Source organism: Megalops cyprinoides, chromosome 22, assembly GCF_013368585.1.
Source record: "Megalops cyprinoides isolate fMegCyp1 chromosome 22, fMegCyp1.pri, whole genome shotgun sequence".
In the NCBI taxonomy this organism is placed as follows: domain Eukaryota; kingdom Metazoa; phylum Chordata; class Actinopteri; order Elopiformes; family Megalopidae; genus Megalops; species Megalops cyprinoides.
This window is the reverse complement of record NC_050604.1, coordinates 12,451,939-12,475,495: the sequence shown is the minus strand read 5'-3', so window position 1 is coordinate 12,475,495 and position 23,557 is coordinate 12,451,939. Positions and strand designations below refer to the sequence as shown.

Here is a 23,557-nt window from a genome sequence, read left to right as displayed (position 1 = left end):
CTTCAAAATCCTGTGAAATCTTTAGGAAATAGAACATCTGTCTGAGCCAGCGTTTTATGGTTAGGCTATGTGATTGTATATGTACTATAGTATGTACTAGCAGCGCCATAATCAAACGGAAAGCAACCACTTTTTCTTATAGTCATTATTCTGTGTTTAAATTCACTCAATCAGATCCTTTCCTAAATATTGTTAAGCGATGACAACACAACTAAAAACACTTGTTAATCACGTGGAATAGGTACGGCGTTATAACCTTGTTTTTTCTGTTGATGCTGTTGTTCTATTTTTTCAATCACGAAGACTTGCTTAGAGGAACATTGACAATAAGGGGATTATGTAAGTGTACAGTACATTCGGTAATAGGGGCGTAACTTTTTTTTCCTTAGGGATACACCCACCAACGGGATCGAACTTTCCCCCATGTTGATGGTCGAGTCCATTTTGTTCACAAATAAAGGGCCCTACGTAAAAACATATAGTGTTGGTTACCACGTAAAATCCTATTTTGGGGAGGTTTTCCATCGAATATAATTGAAAATAGTTTAAACTGTGTACACGCGAAGAAAATGTAGCAATATGAATCTCAGCTTAGACGGTTTTGTTTCTCTTGTGATTGCTCCGCCCCCATACCCCCCTCCACAACGGAACATTTTAACTACCCATTGCGTCAGATTGTAACGTGGTGATATGTTTGACCAGGGATGCACTCAAAAATGTAACTGTGATGCTCATTGCCTGTTAAGAATAACATGGCTATTAGTGTATAACCGGGTAAATGATTGACTGTGCTGATGTCAATATATTTGAAGATAACAGTTTTTTTTTTACGTGTAAAGATGGGATAGCTACTTACACGGGCAGCCGGTAGCTATTCTTCGCTACATTGTTACGGAAACAGAGCACGGCATGTATCAACGTCCGGGTAAACTGTGCTCGACACTGCTACATAGAGACTTACCGGTGTTGTGTGTCTCTGCACTGGGATCACCGGTTAAAAAGTCTGGAGTCCTAAAGAGAATCTCCCCTGCAGCAGTTTCGTTGTATTGCCACTCAGTTTGCACCGAGAACCCGAACACCGCGTCGGCCGCATCGAAAGTAGTCTCGTCTGGTACTGCCGGCTCCAGATCAGGTGAGCTAGCCAAGCATAGTGGTGGAAAAAAGCTTTTTATACAAATTCATCATTTTCATGATAGCCCGAACTTTTCGTATCGCCACAAGTCTTGTGCTTTGATAGATAGCTGTCCATTGCTTTATGGAAATCTGAGGTTCACTATAAAAGTGCTACACAAAACTGCTAACAAAGATAGTTGTGTTTACTTCCACCATATGGGTTCCACCATTGTTTCGTTGTTGTTGCATGGTGATCACTTCTATTTCTGTTCGGTTGTAGAGGTCGCATTATGAAATGTTATGGAAGTTATACACGGAGCACGAAATAACACGAAGATAACTTTGCCAATGTTGAAAAACAATGTCTACAGTGTTTGCAGAGAAAAGCGACAATTTTCATAGTTTCCCGTCAGTATGTGGTTAGACTGAACAAGCTACGTTGTGTTCATTTAAATGAGCATGAAGTTAACTTGCATTCTCAGGAATTCTCTCTTACACTGTGTTGATCAGGTGTGTTTTGAAAGTGTGGTTGTCATGGAAGAAGTTTTCAGTGATTTTCGTTACATGTTATTGTGAGTATTTCTTATTCTTATCAGTATGTCTGAGTGTTGTTTATTTCATACTGCGAATTCCCATTTGGTTATATTTTAAATGTGTTTTGTAAACACCTTCTGCCATACCAATAACATATATGTGTTCTGTTCTGAGACTTGTGTCAGGACCGCTATGTATTTCTGATGAGGTCTGGTTAAAAAAAGAATCCAGACGCTCGAAAAGCACAGCAACAATCTCACAGCATTGATCACATGAGCCAGAATCCAGCCTTACAGTATCAGGACCTCAGTGTGGTCCATACCTTCACATATACTCTGCTTCAAGTAAGACATTGGTAAAATAATACTGTGCATTCTTTCATTAAGAGTCTTTCCCAGACTCATGTTCAGGGAGTGGATGCTGGTAAAGGGTTTTATCGCTTCATTAGTGTCACAGCAGCTACTTGGGGTCCAGAGCAATCAATGAATTAGCTTTATGTGGGAGCAGCTGCTTGGTTTACAGGTGACCCAAATTTGATGAAGTTGTCAGATTTTTTGTTAATACTGTGCACATTAATGCCTACATCACAGACCTGAATACACTTCAGAGGATCTGAAGGTATTCTACTGGTCAGTTGATGCCAATACAACGAAATACCTGCACTTTACATGTGTCAGCTTTGTGGTTAATCTGACCTGTTTGTGGGAATTACTCTGCCAGTGTTTGGTTTCGTCTGCAACTCATCTTTAGCAAGACCACCAATCATTGACAGCTGTATAAAAGGAGCTATTCATTTGAATGCAGTTCAGTCCAGCCCTCTCTAAATAGCATGAGCCTGCTTTTTTCCATAGCTCTAACCACTGAGGGTAAAGTTGAATCAGAGGTGTTAAACTTTTTCTGCAGGGCTGAGTGGTGAGATTGAATTGGATACCTAGGGGAAAAAAAAACTGAATTGCTACAAGTTGTTGTAATTTGTGAAGGATGAATGAGGAACATCCTAGTACACGTGTTTACAAGATTAAGAGCTATCAGAGGGTAACACTGAATTCATGCTTAACTTGTTAATGAATTCTTCCCATCTTAAATCTCCGTTGCAATTATATAAACAACAATAATTAGGCCCCGAAATATAAAGTAAGCCCTGCCCTGTGGGATTGTCTCAGTAAACATGACCGTAGATTGATTTAGGGTACTGCATATTACGATGGCACAAATTCAAAGCACCGATTAATAAGCAGGCTTGTTTGCATCGGTTCGTTTTCTCCGTGTCATCCTCAGAACCTACAGCTGTTGACGTGCTAGCACGGCATGCACAGACCCTTTGCCTACAAGAACAGCGAGTTCCCATTGTGACTGCCAGCTTCTCAGGTTTCAGAGGTTCACCCCCTTGGCTGACACATTAGCCAAATTCTGCTGCTTTCACCTCTCGCTCACTAACGCGAGCAAGGTCAAGTAGACTCATGCGCTGTACCGCCAGACGCTGCATCTGTGTGATGAACTGATTGCAGCACTTTTTAGGTAACTCTGCCCGTACCACCACTTTCACAGGAATGTTAAATGGTTCTATGAGAAAATATATGAGGAAGTGTTCAGATAGATGTACGATGATGGACCACAGACTTGTAGTGTTATTGGTTAGAATATGTAAATATATATAAAATATACCTTTTTCCAATACTCATTGGATTTTGTGTTGGATACTTAACAAGGATTTCAGGCCCTATATAGGTTGGCATGTGTTAGGTTAGGCTCACTTCAAACACTGACACAAGTTGTTATATTTTATTTCTTTGATTTGGCACGTACTGTGTCATTACCAACACACAGCAGGGCAGTCCCTCCCTCACCGGTAAGTTATAAAGACCACTTGACAGGAAAGGGAGGTGATAGCAGGTGGCGGGAAAAGAAGTAGTAGTAGAAGTTGGTTTGACGGGGGTGTTTGAGGACTTGTGTTCTTTCATGCTTTCCTGCAGACGGGTTGTGTTTTTGGTGTCGTTCAGCACTTTTTGAATGGGGTTGCTCCCCGCTGTATATAGCCGCAAGATTATATACCGTCTTTTTGGGTTCATAAGGAGGCTTTTGAAGGAATGCCTGCCCTTCTTCTACCTGTGGATGCGTCACTTTATTTTGCCTCATCGAATGGCATATCGTGTATGAGGTTTTTTTGCTTTCCTTTTTGTGTTTTTCCAACATTTAAAAATTATTGAACGAAGAAGGCGGAGCAACGGCACCGGCCAGGAGGCCTGGAAGCAGCACTGAACCACCCATCATAGGTCATCTTCCTCCCAACCAGTAAGAGGGAGGGCTGCCTTGACATACGTGTTGTGGTTTGTTTTCTTTTCTTGTTCCATCTTGTTCGGGTTAGACCCGCGCCTTGCATGCACCCACAACACACACACTAGGTTAGTGCCCAAACCTTCAAATAAATGGTTTAGCTTCATTTTTTTTTCCCCAGGTCTAGGTTTGGGGTATAGCTAGACAGGGTGGTAGACCAGGCGTACACTGTGCCTGTGGGGTTTTGGGCTCGTAACTCACGTAATGTGAGAATTGAGAATTAAAGAGCTGATTGCTTTTTCTCATCAGTCCACATGTTTACCATGTGTGACATGACAGTACAAGGATGTAATATCAGCTGTGAGGTCTGAAAATTCCCCAGCTCAGAGAAAGGGGACACCAGTGTTTGAGCTTGCTGTCAGGAGTCTGGCAAGAGTTACTGGTTTGTTGGTGTTAACCACACAGCACGTGCGTTTGTATTTCGGTATGGTTGAACGGTACAGCGAGTGGCTTTGGCCACATTCGGTTTCCTACCTCAGAGGTCCTGTATGTTGGGGAGAGAAGTCTCACAAAGGTCTGTTATGAGAGTTGAACATAGAAATAGCAGAAACTTGGCCACAGTGTTGTGGCACAAAGTTTCCCTGGTTCTGTAACTCATTCACAGCATAAACTGGTTGTGCCTGAGAGAACAGCAAGCTCAGAGGAGAGATTAAAGATGTACTATAGAGCACAGTCCATACAGCTTCAGACCACAGAACTAGGTCACAAAGCAGTTGTATTGGTTTTCTTGATCACCTCATACTATTCTGGTCCAGGGTTGCACAGCACTGCTTTTGACATTCACTAGAATTCACAGACTAGTGAGTTTGGACAGCAAGAGGGGGTGCGTTCAAGTCCTCCCTAAACGTCTGGTGAGACTTACAGCTATTAGATGAAGGCAGACATACAGAGGTGTGTGATACTAGGTAATGGAGGTTTCTCTTAATTTAGGCTTTTTACAGCAGAAAGAGCAAGGGGAGTTCTTACTCACACAACCTGTATATTACAGAAGAATGTACAAAGAACATACAAACAAACAAAAACTGCTAAAAAAATTCAGCTAAATTTTAAATCTGATTTTTAAAATGTGCCATTCTTAGTTGTATCAAGATAATTGTCCCACTCAAATATGAATTAACAATGGAATGTACTCCTTCTGGTCTGTAATTTGACTTAACATTGAAAAGCAAATTAAAAAAAAAAATATTACTTTGAGAAAAGGATTTGGTAACTTCATAGCTACTTTAAGTTAAAATTATCGTTAACATTGTGTATCCAAGGATAAATTACATTAACAGGTTATTGAATGCACTGATCGATATAACATAGATCAGTAGATCAGCAAGCCCATTACTGTATACAACTCGGTATATAATTCCCAACAAAAAAGTGCTATTTTGGCATATAGTAACTTTAAAAAGAGTAACAGGTAGGTTTTTGAACTCAGGGTTGATTGCTCTGGGTGAATGGGGAGGAGTTATAATTTTGCACGGTGCACAGGCACACTTCCACCATTGGCCAGCAGATGGCGAGCTAGTCATAGATCCATGTTGTTTAATGACCTTGTAGTGCAGAAGGAGCTGCTAGTGTTTCTGTGCGCCTGCCCTAAAACTGGGTGTGTCAAGGTTGCACAAACTTCACATTTCTGAACTGACGTGGACAGTAAGGTGGAGAGAGGAAAGCTTTAACCCAGATTCTCATCGAGGTAAGGGACACGAAGGTTATATTCTTGTGAAAGGCCATGTCCAAAGTTCAGTCTAAGCATTTGGACTTGCTGGACCTAGCTTTGTGTTTATGCTGATAACATCCTACTATAATGGTAAATGAGAAGTTAGTGTAGCTTATTTTGTATGAAAGTGACGGTATGTATTAGTATTGTTTATGAGCATACGTGTAAGATACTGTGCAACAATGGTCTAAATGTTTAACATCTTGCAGCAGAACCATACTTGGCGTAAACAGTTTGTTTATGTGCTGTAGCCAAGTATGGTTCCAGTTACTTAATGTACTTTATGATGTTCAATAGCAGAATGGTTTCAAACAGGTTTATGTTCACGTGAGAACAAGTTCTTGGCAAACTGGCTTCTGGTAAGTCATATGACATTTTTCTCTCTTTTAACTTTTCATTCATAAAGCCAGGGCCCTTGTGAAGTCTCTTCTCCTCCGTGACATATCCTGCTTCTGGTAGTAACCCCCTTTTACACGCTCGGTGGTGCACCCTGGCATTTGTGTTGTCTAAGTGCAGCCTGTTACATAAGCGTAAGAATGCTTGCCTGCCCGGTGTGGGATCTCTGTGTTCTCACAGTTATAACTAATGTCCTGTGAGTGTGTGTCTTCCCAGAGCAATCTGCCTGGTGGCGTGAGACTTGTAGCAATTCTAATACCTGTGCTTGGAATCTAGAATGCTGGTGGAAGGCTAGTCATTGTTATATCAATATGTAAGATCCTGGCTGTTTCATCATCCTGTTTTTCGTACACACACACACACACACACTCCCATATACACAGTCACTCACAGAGACACACTCACTCACACACACTCAGTTGCTTGACATTTTAACTTTTGTCTTTATTTGTTCTGCTTGAGAAGTATTCTGTGTACTCTGTTGGTGTGTCCTTTTCTCAGCCCACATCAGGGCTACAGATGAAACTGAGGTAGCGTAACTCAGCACATTGAATGTATTTGCTTGCTGAAAAATGGCACTCTGTCCCCGTGACGTCAAAGACATAAATGAGTAACGCAAACATGCCCTGCTCATATAATCCACCACACCTGAACCAAGAATGGACCATCCTCTCCTGTGCTGTCACATTGATTTAAGATAACGCTATGTACCGTGTCCTGGCACAGTCTGCTGCTTTCACTGGACTTGTTGAAACAGGTTTATGAATCTAGGATGGGAATGCATTGAGTCATGCCTGTTTAGGTTAGGACAGCAGAATATGATTGGGATCTCCATACAGAGAAAGAATCAAACACGCCAGATGTGCACCTATTCTGTCTATGTTGCACGGTTGTTGAATTTGCGTTTCCAGACCGCAGATCTCCATTTGGGGGCGCTATGGGGCACTAGCTGGTCATGCAGGCAGTGAGCGCACTCAGCTCAAGGTGGGGATCACGCCGCCCTCCGTCACAGAATGCCTGCGAATGCGCTCGGCATCCACGGCAATGCGAAGTTGCGTAACTACGGCAGGCCAAATGAGGTGCTCGAGTATCGTTTACTGATTGAGAGGGTTGGGGCCGCGGAGCTTGTTCAGAGCTGTCAAACACCAGCCGCACCGTCCTCAGCGCCGAGCAGATGACCGACCAAGTGCTTGCTGCGCGAGACAGCGACACGGGAGGGGAACAGTGGACGCTGTCAGGAACAGCGTCAGCCTCCTCCAGCCCTGACACGGTGACATTTCCTCTGTGGCGCGCCACAGCTAAAAATACCCGCACCCCGCCTCCCCCTGCACCCCCCACCCCCCCCCGCCCCGTCTCCTCCGGCCAGCCGGCGATCATGCACATCAGGGTTTGGGAATGACAGCGACACGAATCGCCCACCGCTCTCCTGCAGATGTCACTGCAGTGCATTGTGGGAATGAATTGTGGGCGGTGCCCACAATAAATCAGCCTCGATGATGATGAAATTGTAATAGCCATTATCCTTAATTACATTTTGATTATTATTTTGGTTTCTGTCGCCCTCCCATTTTATTGTCCAGTTCTACTTGCATCACCTGAATTACAGAAATGATTTTAGCCACAGCAACGAACATAACCAGGCCATACTTAATACTGTATAAAACGAACATAGAGCATTACGCTGCTAAATGAACAAGCAAGCATTTGAAAGTCTTCACTTTGAATCGTTTATCCTCTAATGGAGAATGGTGCCATGGGAGTGATCCCATTGCATGCTGATTTCAAAGACTGTCCAGCGATTGACTGACAGGAGGGGCTATGGTCACCTTTTCCACCCCTTGTGTGTTTTACTCAGTCAGACAGTGTGACCTGCTCATAAGAATGACTCCTGGTCTGCAGAACCCTGGCTGCTGGTTTTAACCAGGGATCCTTTACTCATATGCATACTGTGCTGGCTCGGCTAAGGAGTTCCAGTCACCGTGTGAATGTGTCAGTGATGGAACATTAGACTTTGCATTGATAGTTCCACCCCTGCTTTGCTGAACCTTAAAAGTCCACCATCTTGGTCACTACTGTGTTTGGTTTGTTGCTGGTCCCAGGTAGACGCTGTGGGATCGGTTGCCTTGGAATCAACACTCGTGCAGAACAGTCAGACTTAATGTGAACACAGAACAGACAACAGTTCAAAGTAGTGAGAGTGGACCAGCTCCTCCCCTTCAGTTCAAGGTTTGCTTGCTTGTTTGCTTGCTTGTTATCCCTTGTAGGAAGCTGTACATGCTACTTTAATATTCTTAATGGATTACACATGATATATTGTAGGGCTCTTGTAATGTTGTAGTGTTGTAATTAGTACTGCCGTTAGCTCCATCATGTTCGCTGGTTTTCCTTCCTGTTACACAAGCAGAGATAGGGTCCATTGTGACATATTTGTCATTGAAATTTGCTCAGATTTAACTGGAACAGTACTCACTTCCCTTTTCTGGACCCCGACAGTAAAACACTTCACCAGAAGAAGAGTCAGAGAAAAGCGAGCACTTATTACGCCAAGACTGCAAATGCGTTCTCTTAACACCCTTCCGAAGCAGAAAGGCACCATGGTGACATTGCTCGCAGCAAGCGCGTGACGGGGGTGCGGAAACTTCAATTAGGGCCGCCCTTGCACACCGTGCCCCATCGTTTCCACATGACTTCTGCCGCACAGGCGCCCATATGGCCAGTTGACGTCTTTATCGTGTAATCCCGTCTCTTCAGCGTGACGCTCCGGCTGGCTGCAGACTGGCTTAAGGGGAGTTGGTCATGTGCTCGCTGAGAACAATAGCAGAGGCGGGGAGCAGAGGAGCACGTTCACTGTCAGTCCCTAGCAATCCTCGTCAGTACTCTCCACTGCATCAAACACACAGAACACAGGGACCGCTGGAAGGATGGAAGTCATGGGTAAGACAAGCCTTGTTTCTTAATTCTCTTACAGTTGAGGGCAATGTACGTCGGGAATTTGTATGTGTGTGTGTGGGTGTGTGCGTACACGCATGTGGGTGTGTGCATACACGCATGTGTGCATGTCACTCCTCACATACCACAACAAAATTGTATAGTTACAGTCACCTACTATATTTCAACAAGATGACATTGGTTGATAAAAGCTGAAGTTGGAAGAGACATAACTTGGTCAAAAACAGGCCAAATGTTAACTGACCAAAAGACAGAGAAACATTTATCTTGCTATAATAAGCAGATCTTGGATGTTAAGTAGCACAGATGTTTGGCAATGTAATGTGACGCTTCAGATACTGAACACAGAATAGCACAATGGCTTACACCTAAACTGTAGCGCATGGTATGTATTTGGACCTCAGTCTCCACCAGGCCTGCAGCTGCTAAAGCTGAAACTGAAGCTGTGCAGTCAAGCATGATGAAGCACTCCGGGGGTGGAGGTTAGGGGAAGCTGCCTGCGGCCATAGAAAATGCCCTGCTCGGAAAACAATCACTGATCTGTGTCTAAGTCCAGATCAGCAGGAACAACAGTGCACACAACAGCCTGACAGCTTGGTCATTGTCATGGCGATAGAGCCGTCACCTCGGTGCTCCAGAGGCAGTCTTGTTAAAAGGGACAGGGCTCATGTTACAAGCTCAGCAAACGGGACTAATTAGTGCATGCTAAAGGAAACGGCTGGGCTGCTGCAGTTTTTTGCGTGAGGGCCAGTGTACATCAAGACAATGACTCCCCACAGGACTCTCCTTGGGCCCTGTCCGCTAACTGTGTAGCAGAAGCAGGGGGTGAACGGGAGAGATGGGGTTTGGGAGACCACTATTAGCGATGTCCTTAATTTGTTTTGTTTAAAAAGACAAACCTTTGGTGAGATGATAAGAATCGATTTGTATAGTTTCGTACAACATGCCACAAAAATATTCAGAAAGAAAAACAAATTCATGGTAATTATATCCTTGTCCAATATTTGAAAACGAAAGGAAGTGAGCCTGAATGGATTTTAAAAATCAATCCTGCCTGTTGCTGAGTGTTCATTGAGGTCTCACACAGACTCGGACCTGTCTGGACTGTGCCGGTAGCCGCACTCTCGCCTGCACTGAAAGCGTTGATTCCATTAATTGCAAGTCCTGGGCTTGATGTAAAGGAGCATGTGGTGAGGTCTTAGTGGTTGGTGTCCCTGACTGGTTCGTTTACCTCTGTCTGCCCTCGTCTGAAGCACACTTAGCTTCATGTTCACATAAGGAAGATATGCAACGCCTAATGCATTTAGAAAGAAATAAGAATACATATTTTCCAGTTCTATACCAGAATGGAAAATAACAGGACAGTTGCTCAAGCTTCCTCTTTCACACGCACAGAATCTTTTTTTTATTCTGTTTGTTCAGCCTCTCTGTCTTTCATATAGAGGGACACTTGTGTGACTTTGAGTAAAAATGAAGCCCAGAGATAAGACTAGTTGGGAGAACTCTCAGATTGTCTTTTGTTTGTTTTTTTGTAAAATAATTTTAACCATAACTTGAGTTGTGCACTAAACATTTATATGAAAGTATTACACACACATGCAGATATGCAAACATAATATTACACACACCACCTATGAAGCTGTTTGCTGCTTTACAGTTGCTCCTGTCCAAATAGGAAATGTAAAACATGACTGAGGACATTAATAAAAAATTGCATAAGAAAGTTTTCCATTTTACAAGCAGTTGTGGAATTGCCATGTTAAAGTCAGTGGTGTTGACATATTGTGTATTGCAGCATTCTAAAAATAAACCTTGACTCTTACACACACATTGCCCAAAAAAATAATGTCCACACAGGTGTTGGTGTGTCCGCATGTCAGAAGTGTAGGGCTGTAGTGGGCTTGTCCTACTCTAGTGAAGCTGATGGATGGTCAGTGTGCTGTTACACTGAAACAGTTCTACAGATTGTTCTATCGAAAGGGAGTCTCTTCAGCCAGAAGCTGATAGCCTACATATGTCTGCATCAAAAGCTGATCTCAGAAGAGGCAGTATTTCCACACAGATGCTGACTTAGTTGTCAAATGTATGTGATGCTGTCTAGTTAGAGTTCTGACCTCTAGAGGAGCTTTAAAAGGACTTTTCTTCTGTTTGTTTTCTATCATGTCATTTTTCATCTTTGCAGCATTGTGTCTCAGTAATGTCTAGAGAGCTGGGCTGAAATCACCCCCGAAGGCCTCTCGGATGTAGAGACAAAGCTTTTAAACTGAGGTGAAATGTTAGCACAGCTGTTCCTATTAGCCGTGACAGCGCTGGTGTTTAGTGTGAAGCTCAACGTTACAGAACATTAGGGCGGCCAGGCAGCTGCCAGGACGACTTTGCTTTCCTGTAAATGTAGATCTCCAGGAGACTGTGCGCTTGGAGTACTTGGCTAAACATTCTTGTTGTCTGGGATACTAATGGGGCCAGAAGGAGAGCGTTCTTTGAGGCTCCTTGCCTTCAGCTATAGATGCTTTGTAGATACATGCATGGTAGCTGGCTTTAAGATTTCCGGCTGAGTGATTATGATCTAATATATCCTAATGCCGTCGCCATTATCCATGGCCTGTTATCTTTTAGCAGCTTAGTCTCAGACGTGACGAATAGAATCATTTGAATAGATATGCAGGATTGTTCCAAGGGCTGATGTCAGTTTATCTTATTCAGTTATTAGCAAATTTTCCAAATTTTCCTCAATGGTTAGACGGGGAGAGTGAAAATGTCTCTAAAAAACTGCCCCTACACGGTGTCTCAGAGTAAATCAAGGGTGTTTGTTGAAGGAAAGAGCATGATCCAACTTAACAATCGGAGAAACCCTGAGACACCGTGGGCAGGAAAAAAGAGTGCAGATGGGCTTTATTTCATTGACGATGGCAGTGTCTTGCGGGTGTATGAGCCTGGATTCTGGTGCATCACTCTGACAATTCAGGAAAAACAATTGTCCCAATACATAGAGGTAGGCTACAGATGTCAGCTCTGTCAAGTTGAGTTCCAGCAGGTGACAATACTGTTTGTTTTATCTGACATCTGTCAGCTTCCATTGTGTTCTAGCAGGTGGTGCTGTACTGTTTCGCAACACACTTTTTGAACATCTGTACTCAGGCCAGTAAGTTACAGAGCCCTCGGCTTCGGTTTGCTCGTCCGATAATTAGTATCAGGGTCCCAGACAGTTTCCATAATTGAGATGATGTCTTCAGACCTAATCCACGCAGAGGCAGACGAACAGACTGAGAGGTCGACTGTCTCGGGTGAAGCGGCATCTTAGCTGCCTGTACCGCGTTTCACATGGAGCGCTCCAACAGAGGTCACACAAGGATCAGTCCTGCAGACTGATAATCAGGGCTCAGGACTGGTATCGGATGGATTCACATGAGGTGAGGGCCAACACAGAGCGCAGTGTACTGGACAGAGAGCAGAGTACAGTGCAGACAGAAAAATTGAATATGCGCATACCAATGTGATGATATTGGTAATCATGATATGAATCCTGCTCATTATAATCACAGAATTCAAGCCAGAAAATAAAAATAAAGCTTTGACTTTAAATATGATCATAACGATATTAATCTCATCCAGGTAACAAAGGTAACAGGTCATTCACATATCATGGGAAATTTCACAAAGAAAAATAAACAGCTCGAAAACGATCAGATTTCAGAATTTCTTCCTCTATCATAAGCTAGGAAGCTAATACACAAATTTGGCAAGTGATGTATTTGCATCACATGTATATGTATGTATTTACAAACATGATCTAGGCAGGTGTAAGTGGTACTGATGACGTTCATCCTGAAGATTTCCTTGGGCCAACTGCATTGGAGCAATAGCTGAAGCTTGGAAAGTTGAAATGGACACTGCAATATTGGGCCTCATTTCAACGGCACACATACAACTAAAGAGGGTCAGTAGGTGTATGGCTTTAAAGACTGCTGGCATTTAGACATAGGCAGATAGGGTTAGCGTGTCTGTGCTGCCAAGCTTTCCTGTATAAGCACCTGAGAGTCTGACAGTGGGTCACATGCAGACGTGTCAGACATGACCATCTTGAATTGTCTTGTATTGTTTTGAATAGTTTGCTAAACTGATATTCTTGCATGTTAGGTGTTGCTCCTTTGGGCATATCGCTTTGAGATTCATCACGGTCTTGACTCCCGTGTGGTTTCATTTTACCAGGTTTCCTAAAATATTTCGGAGCCAGTTGCACTCCCAGGGAACTAACGTCTGTCGATTTTTATTCATCGATACTGTAGTAACACGGGACACAAACACTTAGTTTTTACCAGCTTCATTCTCCTTTCTATCATGGCTTCGCCACCTAAGTTAGCTGGTATGGCCAGCAAACCATGTTTCACTGTGTTGTTGGGCTGTAGCCCGAAGTTGTTGTTTTGTATTAAACAGCATTAAGCAGTATTGTTTATGGTCTTGGTTCTTCAGGTAGTGTCGATGCTCCAGCTATTTCAGAAAGACTTGCCTTTGGGGAAGAGCTGCCCTTGGATTCAGTGCAATCTGACTGTGCCTGTGTGTGTGTGTTTGCGTAGTGTGTTCCATGGGCAGCAGCACCAGCAGGCTGTACAGTGCCCTGGCCCAGACGCTCAGCAGCGCCCCCACGGCCCGGGCCGCAGCCTGCCCGGAGGAGGAGGAGGAGGAGGAGGTCGACGTGGAGCCCTGCAGCCCCGACGACCTCCTGAAGGAGTGCGAGGAGGTGCTGCGCAACCGGCCCGCCCGGCTACACCGCAGCTTCATCTTCCCCAAGGACCCCGCCCCCCAGAACCGCCCCATCCGGGTCATGCAGTGGAACGTTCTCGCTCAAGGTAGCGCTGGAGGCTTGCAGCCGTCCTCAGAGCCTTCAAAAATCACACTTTGGTGGTGCTGTTAAGCAGACATGAGTCAACTTTTTACGCTATAACCACAACATGTTAGTGATATCCGGTCAAGAGTCTCTACAAGTAACCTCAATTGTAAACTGCAGGCCTTCTCATTTAGTGTTCATGGTGGGTTTTTACATTATCACCACAAAAAAGCAGTGAGGACAACCATGCTAGGGATATTCAGTCAAGAGTCGCTACAAGTAACCAAAATTCATTCAGCATTTCCATCTGGTGTTCATGGTGTAAAAACACAATCCTGGTGACAACCGCATGGCTAACAGTTGCTTTTTGGTCTGCTTTCATAGCTCTGGGTGAGGGCAAGGACAGCTTCGTGCAGTGCCCGCTGGAGGCCCTGAACTGGGCCGAGCGCAAGTACCTCATCCTGGAGGAGATCCTGACCTACCGGCCAGACGTGCTGTGCCTGCAGGAGGTGGACCACTACTTCGACACCTTCCAGCCCGTGCTGCGCAGCCTGGGCTACCACGGCACCTTCTGCCCCAAGCCCTGGTCACCCTGCCTGGACGTGGAGTGCAACAACGGACCCGACGGCTGCGCCCTCTTCTTCAGCCGGGATCGCTTCGAGCTGCTAGACAGCGCCAGCGTGCGGCTGGCGGCAGCCATGCTGAAGACCAACCAGGTGGCCATCGTGCAGAAGCTGCGGGACCGGGCGACAGGCCGCCCGCTCTGCGTGGCCGTGACCCACCTGAAGGCCCGCAGCGGCTGGGAGCGTCTGCGCAGCGCCCAGGGCTCGGACCTCCTGCAGAACCTGCAGGTGGCCACCGGGGGGCACGCTGGCATGCCGCTGCTGGTCTGCGGCGACTTCAACGCTGAGCCCAGCGAGGACGTGTACCGGCGTTTCGCCTCCTCCAGCCTGGGCCTGGACAGCGCCTACAAGCAGCTGAGCGCCGACGGGCAGACGGAGCCGCCCTACACCACCTGGAAGATCCGGCCCTCCGGGGAGGTCTGCCACACGCTGGACTACATCTGGTACTCGCGGTGCGCCCTGAGCGTGAACGCCGTGCTGGACTTCCCCACCGCCGAGCAGATCGGCCCGAACCGCCTGCCCTCCTACAACTACCCCTCCGACCACCTCTCGCTGGTCTGCGACTTCAGCTTCCTGGACGAGCCTGACAGACTCATGTAGGGCCGGTCTCTCTCTGGTGGCAGTGCTGTCGAAACGGGCACCATCGAACACTCACGTCTTTTGTGTTTTTATTTTCAAAATGCCTGCCTCAACAGGAGTTACCATATAAGTGTAATTTTATTTGATTAATAAAAATTTAAACCCTACTTTTCCCTCTGGGAGGTGGAAAGGAATTTTGTCAGGCACTTCAGAGTCTTAAGTGTGAAAGGAGGAGACACAGATCAGATTCACTAGGTTTTCAACAGTTACATTATTATTACAAGTTATTTATCTCAATCTCCATCCAGTGTAGGCTGTTTAAGGAAGTGTCAGTTTCTGATTGCTCCAAAAACCATTGACGCCACCTAACTGAGTACGTGATCAAGTTCAATTTAACATCCATTGGAAGATTAATTAGTTTGAAAGTTTTAGTCTCTCAGTCTACTTCCCATTAAAGAAAAAAAATATTAGAGTATTATTCCAATTCAAATACAGCAATGCTACATGTAACCCACTGCTTTCCTGGTATAGAGTGTCCAGGCAAATAAAAGCACAAATGACTTTGTTTTGTATATATCTGGACTGAGTATCTTTGGGTACAAAAATACTAGTTCATGACACTGTGTTTTATGCTGTTATCCTTTGCAGAGTTCAACTATGAAAAACTTACTCAGGTTAGCTGATAAAGATTAATTGACCATTGAGGTTAGAGGGGTGTTGTGAATTAAAAGGCTAAACCATCTCTCTCATGTTGTTACGGATGGCAAGATCAATATGCAAGATGGTGTGACGTTTTGCAAATGTTCATGGGAACTGAAGTCCAGCTACTGTAAACACAGGCTTGAGTACAGAACTTTGCCTTCCATCAGCACATTCATAAAATATTGTGGTTGGCTTTGCCTATTTAATGTGAATGTAAGACAATATGTTTACTGTGCACATACGTCACAAGTGCATGTTACCATATTACAGCAATATGAGATGTTTGTGTGGTTTACATTCATAAACCATAAATTTCATGTTGAAATTTCAAGTCTCAAAGCTCCAGCGCATTTCGATATTAATATCAAGCCTACCCAACCGCAATGTCAGTTTAGATTAGTCAAGGATATGCTTCATACCTACCTCGCTACAAACAGTGGAACACTGTTCAAAATGAAATGATTTTCCTTTTATGAAGCTGAAATGACTGTAAATTAAAATGTTCCATTTTTTTATGCAATAGAGTGTGTAATTTGAACGAAGAAATGACGCATATGGGGTTTTTATTGTCTAATTAAAGGTTCCATTTACCCAGCACAAAATGACAGTTGGGTTTTTGGTTTTCAAGCTATTTGAAGTGGGAGGAAAACAAAATTATTTTCTAAAATGAGTATGACATTGAAGTGTATGACGTGAGAGCTGAGATACATAAGCACAAGTGTGACTAGAAGTAAATGTAGGCAGTCTCATAAAAAAGGGTTTAACAAATGGTACTTGCTTACTTCATCACTGCAGTATTAATTGTAATATGGTTACCTGCTGTAGGAGAGTCTCAAAACATGGGCAGCTGGGCAATGATTGGTCACCATGGGCTTCATGGGCAGTGATTTCACCAGTTTCCTTTAATTTCTGTCAAACTGTTCACAGACACAAAGGGGTAGTCACATATCCTCAGAAGTAATTACTTCTCTACAAACTACGACTACTGCTTCAAACTGCTATAGCAGTGCTTCTGTTTGTAGCAATCTGCCCCCTAGTGGAGATGCGCTCCTTTAACACTTTCACATGACACTTACAGCATTTCATATGCAAACTAAGTCCTTAGTGTCAGCTGCACATCTTCATCTTTAAACGATTAGAGCTGTCAACAACACGCTGTTGGGATCATCTGGTCACTGCAGGTGTAATAAATCCACAGGAAAAGCACACCGAGACTGCAAGGTGTTGTGCAACTCCTATAAAGCTCGTTCATTAGGATACTGGATGGTACATTCATCATTTACGCTGTATAGAAACAGCTTTATCACTCTTCCCTTACGTTTTTAGAGCCAGCATGTATTTAAGCTCATGGGTATGCGAGTATTACTACTGTTCACTTTACAAGCTGCATTTTGTGTGAGTGAGTCACAGACTCCTCTGTGTGTGTTTTTCCAGCATCTTCACATGCAGGCTTTGGGTACTCCCAGCGGTCAACCGCGGACAGATCCGAAGCACATGTCCCACACCTGCACAGGTGTGACTTCCAGGGACCGAGGGGCAAGTTGGGCAAAACGTTCCTCACTCACAATCCAGCACAAAAACCGCAACAAGGCTGTTTCATGTCTTTTATATTTCAGTAAAATCTACTTGAATACACTTTGAACCAAGAGTACAACAAAATAGAATATACTTCAAATGTTGAATATACAAACTAGTTCAGTCCGAACACAAACGGCTCTCCCTCTCGGAAACTAAAAAGAAAAAAAAAAAGAAAGGAAAACGAGGAGAATATGAAAGAGTGCAGAGCTACAACAGCTGCTAGAATTCATGCTGAGAGTGACCTCTGGAAACCCACAGGACTGATGGGAGAAACAGAAATGGCTACATTGAGGCAATGAAATGCAGGCAAATTACAGCAAAGGTCTGCTGAAACTCAGATCCCAAGGAGATCTCCAAACTATAATACAAAAACGGGTTGCCTTGTTATTTTTTTTAATAACACTGTGCTTGGTACAAGGTATCAAAAAGAGCTTTACACAAAAAGCTAATTCATTAGCATATTTTTAAAAAAGAGAAAGATTAAGCTAAGGCTGATTTGTTGAAATCTCATAAACTGTATAGTATATATATATAAATATATACACAACGTCCCTTTGTCTACTCTTGTTAAAGCTGTCAGAAGACTGCTCCTTCCTTCTACAGAGCCTTCTTTGAAGCTCTCATTCTAGCACCAAAAAACTGGATACTATGTGCACACAGTGATAGTCTAACAAATTGCTGGTTTGCATTGAAAATGCAAAAATCATTTTATACAAAGTGTTACAAACCTTCTCCCCGCCCCCCAACCCCTTGAGATCAGTTTGGTGTCAGTAATTAGTTTTAGTGTTCTGTACTCTTAGTGTCCGTAAAACTGTAGTGATTTGTCTTGGTCCCTTTTTCCATTCCGTTTTTCAGGCTGACTGCCATGTCGGTAGGTTTTATCGAGCTTTTGCCAGGCTCCTGTGTGAAAATGTGGTTCAAAGTCTCGCGTGACGGCGTGGGACGGACGTACTGAAACACAGGTCTCGTCGAGTCTCGCTCGGTCTCTGTCATCGCTCTCACTGTAACATAATAGAAAAGGGAGGACCCGGCCACAAGGGGGCACGTGAGGTGCCTCCCGATTGGCCGCGCTCTGCGGGGCTGGGGAGCAATGCAGTCTCTGATTGGAAGGTGGGGTAAAAGTGTCACTTCCCGCCCCACGTCCCGGTGCCCTGCCCTCAGCACTCCGACTCGGTTTTCACCACCACGGTGACGGTCTCTGATCTGAGGGCCTCTGGGGCTTTAACGTCCTGCTCGGGCTGCGCTTTGGCTGCGGCGGGGGCGGGGGCGGCGCCGTCCTGCTTGGCGTCGGGCCGCTGGATGACGACGCGCGCCGTGGCGTGTCCGGCCGTCTGCGCGCTCTGCTGCGGCTGCTGCGCCGGCACCGCCAGCCTCACCACCTGGGCGCCCGGCGCCACCGACACGGGGGCCAGCGCCCGCACGGCCAGCGGCGCCCCCACCAGGCTGATGCCGGAGCCGCCGGCCGCCCCGGGCTTGGCCTGCAGCTGGCACTGCGCCAGCTGGGCGGCGGGGATGGTGATGATCTTGGCCAGCTGCACGGTGATCTTGTCGCCGTTCTCCGCCGTGGCCGGCACCACCGTGGGGATGGTCTGGATGAGCACCTTGGGCACGGTGCCGCCCGTGGCCACGGGGCTCGTGTTGGTGAGGAGGGGCGAGCTGCCCGACTGCACCGCCACCGTGGAGATCTTCTGGCCCAGCGACGTCGTCATGACGACCGGCACCTGCATGGCCACCCGCACCGTCCTTCAGGGAACAGACACAGGGTCAGGAGCACAGTGACAACACCAGCCCACACTCACTGTGCAGCTGCAGAAAGGCACACTTAACACAACCCATTTCCTTCCTTTACAAATCTTTAGCCATTTATACCCTAATGCATTATTAAAAGGCTTAGAGCTAAAATCCCATCACTGAAAATATACCGTTGAGAACATGCAAACATACTGTAATTCACGACCTCACCCACACACCGACACTAACAGCACAAGTTTAATTAAGCATCAGCAGCAACTTCACTACCTTATGTGGGCTGGTGCCAAGAATGTTGGTACAGCCAGATGCACAACGCGCTAATTCTGGAAGCGCTGGTTTATGACGCTCACAGATCTGAATCATCGTGCCGCTCTTTGAAACTTACATTACGTTACAGTCATTTAGCACACACTCTTATCCAGAGCGACTTACACAGGTTACAGTTTTACATATTATCCATTTTATACAGCTGAGTATTTACTGAGGCAGTTCTGGGTTAAGTACCTTGCCTGTCGGTAAAATGGCAGTGCTCAAATAGGGAATTGAACCAGCAACCTGTAAGCCCTGGGCCTTACCATTATGCTACACTGCCGCCAATGTGAACAACCGCACCTCTGTTCTTTTTGTGAAGGAAGTTGCTCTGGATAACAGTGTCTGCTATAAGAATGTAATATAATGAAGTGTAAACCTCAATGTGAATAATCACACTTCTACCTACAGCCATTACATTACATTACTGGCATTTAGCAGACGCTCTTACCCAAGGCAACTTACATCAATTACAGGTTTTTACAATATTATTTATACAGCTGGATATTTACTGAGGTAACTGTGGGTTCAGTACCTTACCCAAGAGTACAGCAGCAGTGGCCCAGTGGAGGATCGAACAGGCAACCTTTCGGTTACGAGTCCTGCTCCATAACCACTATGCTACACTACAGCTCTCGCAGCCCCAGAGGCTCGGGGCGCGCTCTCTCACCTGGGCCCGGCCGCCGTGGGGATGATGGTGGCGTGGGACTGCTGTTGCAGAGGCTGCGAGCCGTCCTGCGACGCCGCGCTGGTGATGGTCACCACCCGCGGGACGCCCGCCGCCGACTGGGCGTTCTTGCCCTTGGCGGGGACCGGGTGGACGAGGGCGCGGCCGCCGGCGCCCCGCAGGATCCCGGGGCCCTTGGCCAGCTCGGGCGCGGTCAGCAGGGTCTCGGAGGAGGGGGGCACGCGCTCGTACGTCTTCTCGGCGCTCAGGAGCTCCTCGGCGCCCGGCTCCGCCTTCTCCTCGTCGATCACCACGATGTTCTTGGGCATCTCTTTGAACTGGTAGACCAGGCGCTGCCCCTCCACCTTGGCCAGGATACCTCTTTGGTAATAATATCTGTTCAACAGGGGCAAAAACACAGACCACTATCATTCCCCATGCTAACATCATCTCAACCACGTGAGACGGTTCAGAAACTTAAGACAGTCCGCAAAGTTACGACAGCTGTTTAAGGCATTATCAATCTATGCCCTAGATAACATAACAAAAGGTTTTTATTCCAGAAAAAAAACCTAATCAATTACTATCCAAATATCCTATCACTAGCTGCAGTGCTGAATGGAGTAATCCCCATTCTAAAACCGCTGAGTTTATGTCATCATTTCTGACAGGCATGCAAATGAGGATTTCCGTGCGGATTCCGCCTCTCTGCACGCGGTAGGAAGCGTGCGGCCCCCACAGCTCCTCACCTTAGCGCTCGGCCCATGGTCTCATAGTTCATGTCTGGCTTGTTCTTGTGCTTGCCCCACAGCTTAGACACAGCCTTGGAGTCCACCAGCTTGAAGATACCCTTCTCTCGCTGCGTCCACTTGATGTACCTGGGACAGGTGTTCTTGTCCTGGAGAAGGTCCAGCAGGAACTCCCACAGGTACGTGGTGTTACCTGTGAAAGGGTCCAGACAGGGTCTCAGTTACAGGCTCTACTCAATCTAACTGTACTGCGTTTTCAAGTTTAAGCAAGAAATTCCAATGTGCACTGCTTAAATTTCTTGCTCTAAAAAAGAACTGGAAAGCAGATACTGCTTTAATTCAAAAAAGGAACTTCACAACAAATCACACTGCAATTATGCCGAACAGATGCCCGAGTCTTAAAGTCCACCTGCTTCTATTTAAGCACTTCATATACAGGTAGAGAATGCAGCCCAGCACTGCGGGACTCACCCTTGCCTTCCCTGGGTTTCTTCTTTATGCCCAGATCAGGGGAGCCGTTGGACACCGCCGACTGATGCGTCTTGGGCTTCCGTCCCGCTGCAAACCAAACAGATTAAAATGAACCTAATTTTGCTGCGGCTCAAACCGGATCCCTAAAGGGGGGATCAGACTTGGACTACAGCCCAAGAAAAACACTGCTTTTAAACCTGAACTACTGTCTTGCATCTGTTTGTCTTGTGTTCCCCAATGTCTCTTTTCCGTGACGCACAACCAGTTTCCTCTCAGCAACGACGAGCGAGTTAGAATGAGTCAGTATACACATCGAATCCAACCCTCCAACCCTACACAGAGACACTGGAACCGAACAGTATGGGAAAAAACCATCTCCCTCCTCCCCTTTCTTCTCCAAAACGCACTTTATGCTCTTTCTTCATCTGCTAAATGGCAGCACTTCAGTGTAAATGCCACACGTAAACACAGTTCTTTCCCCCTCGCCTCAGCAGCAGTCCCAGGTGAGAGCAGCTGTAAGGAGCCTCACCTTTCTTCCTCTTGGCCGGCTCGCTCTCGGGGGCCTCCAGGACCCGGCACACCTCCATGGGCTCGCTCTCCTCCGTCGACACCTCCACCACCGTCTCCGTGATCACGTCCGGCCGCATGGCGGCGTGGATGAACTCGGGCGTGGTCACGCCGGGTGGGACGAACACCTCCACTGCACACAGAGAGACACACACACACACACACACCGTTAGCCATGACTGTGGCTGCGCTATGCCTGCTTTCTACAGCGTAGAAAAGTAGCACGGCTTGTGCTGAACTACTGGTGCACTCTCATTAAATAATACACTAATTTCCTGTGTCTCAAGACTTGTGTCAACGTTTGCCAGAAACAGCATCAGATAAAGTGACTCCAGAAAGGACTGATAGGATATGTACACAAGTTTAGAACACAATTAGGGGTATTTATAGGCTGAACACAAGCACACTAAATGCACCCACATTTCTAATCTTCATTATTAACACTACATTCCTGCACAGTACATCTAGATTGGCTAGTATTAAACACTAGAAACAAACATGTCATTCATAATGTGGTGCGCCGGCTGAAATTTCAAGCTAGGACAACATATACCCTTTGGTTTAATACAAACTAGGGGCGCGCTGAGTCATCAAGCACTCATTACCACATCAGTCCGCAGCAGTTTAAAGACACTGACATATCGCAGACTCCTACGTGGGATGTCTTGAGCTGTACGGCTCAAGCCTGGCTCAGAGCGAGCACATTACCAAATAAGCCAGCAAGGAACGCTCTTGGAAGAATTTCTGATTCCCTTTCGGTTCATTCCGCTCGCTTCTGATTTCTTGTCTCTGAGCGAAAAGTACTCGCACAGAGATTGCCTCACCGAGCACAAACAGAACTGCGAGTACACACACCCCAGTGTAACACCGGGCGACTGTTATCCCTGATGTAACGGCGTCTGCTCCGTGGGGGGGCAGACAGGGAGGGGGGGGGGGGCAGGGGGGGCTAACGTTACAGCCTGCCAGCAGGCAGTTCCTGCCGTCTCGCCCGGCATGCGAAGACCTCCCCCACATGGACGACATCATTCATGCGCCGGAGCCATCAATCAACCGGCCAGCTGCGGGAGCCGACGGGTCAAGGCCCAAAATAAACGGGAGAAACAGACTCGGGGTGCAGGGCCCGGCAGACGACAGAGGGGTGCATCCTTACAGCGCCCCGGGGAGCGGCTTTCATGGAATGTAGCTCCAGAATACTAAAATACGGCGTTCATATAAAATCTAATAAAGCAAGAATTTGCAGGGCTTTTTTTTGGCCAGGCTTGCCAACTTTTATCTGGCTGGCCTATGCATGAACGTACAGAAGAAATGTCTGCTCCAGATAACTTAAAATGCATTAGGCCCCGTTAAACTTGATTTCAGATCTGGCTTTAGAGGAGTCCTCCTACAGACAGTGCATCTTATTCTAATGCACACCCTATTATTTTGCCAGCTGTCTGTTATTACATTACCAACCAAGCTTATACTAATTTCATGTTGCCTTAACACCATATGCCTTGTATGATGTAACCATGTAATATAACCTTGCTTTGTACGTTGCCCTAGATAAGGGCCTCTGATAATGGAAGATAATATTATGTAATGCCTCGTAATACATACTCTCTAACATTGTTTAAAAGGCACTTTGGGCCGTTTTCAGAAAAAAAGGAAAAAAAATTCTCCCCAATGCAGTTATGATTAAGTCAGTGGATATTTGACAGGTGC

The 23,557-nt window shown here is 45.9% G+C and overlaps 2 protein-coding genes across 8 annotated transcripts in view; one reads left to right on the top strand and one right to left on the bottom strand.

The window, feature by feature from the left end:
• Nucleotides 1-689: 689 nt before the first annotated feature.
• LOC118769428 (nocturnin-like) lies at nt 690-15,260 on the top strand. Of its 6 annotated transcripts, none has more exons than XM_036516518.1 (4): nt 5,537-5,665; nt 6,096-6,144; nt 13,609-13,881; nt 14,244-15,260. In XM_036516518.1, exons 3-4 carry the CDS (start codon nt 13,617-13,619, stop codon nt 15,080-15,082), a joined length of 1,104 nt encoding a protein of 367 aa, XP_036372411.1. In that variant the 5' UTR covers nt 5,537-5,665; nt 6,096-6,144; nt 13,609-13,616; the 3' UTR covers nt 15,083-15,260. The 6 variants fall into 6 exon arrangements, with proteins under 6 accessions (XP_036372405.1, XP_036372411.1, XP_036372409.1 ...); XM_036516516.1 differs by lacking the exon at nt 6,096-6,144 and adding an exon at nt 6,005-6,048; XM_036516515.1 differs by lacking the exons at nt 5,537-5,665; nt 6,096-6,144 and adding exons at nt 7,451-8,311; nt 8,579-9,019.
• A 1,933-nt stretch (nt 15,261-17,193) lies between these two features.
• LOC118769779 (ETS-related transcription factor Elf-2-like) overlaps nt 17,194-23,557 on the bottom strand; it is a 38,135-nt gene continuing 31,771 nt past the window's right edge. For both annotated transcript variants that reach the window (XM_036517092.1, XM_036517094.1), the window contains 5 exons: nt 21,819-21,989; nt 21,290-21,376; nt 20,819-21,011; nt 20,073-20,465; nt 17,194-19,084 (listed from right to left, as the gene is read on the bottom strand). In XM_036517092.1, coding sequence (XP_036372985.1) covers nt 18,499-19,084; nt 20,073-20,465; nt 20,819-21,011; nt 21,290-21,376; nt 21,819-21,989 — 1,430 coding nt within the window. In that variant the 3' untranslated portion in view covers nt 17,194-18,498. The remainder of the gene's footprint in view (nt 19,085-20,072; nt 20,466-20,818; nt 21,012-21,289; nt 21,377-21,818; nt 21,990-23,557) is intronic.

What these genes read in the sequence shown, in the direction of transcription:
- LOC118769428 (XM_036516512.1), top strand. Translation starts at nt 910, where the DNA reads ATGTATCAACGTCCGGGTAAACTGTGCTCGACACTGCTACATAGAGAC. An exon ending in TACTGCCGGCTCCAGATCAG is followed by an intron (nt 1,133 to 13,608) that starts GTGAGCTAGCCA and finishes GTGTTTGCGTAG; the next exon opens with TGTGTTCCATGGGCAGCAGC. An exon ending in GTGGAACGTTCTCGCTCAAG is followed by an intron (nt 13,882 to 14,243) that starts GTAGCGCTGGAG and finishes CTGCTTTCATAG; the next exon opens with CTCTGGGTGAGGGCAAGGAC.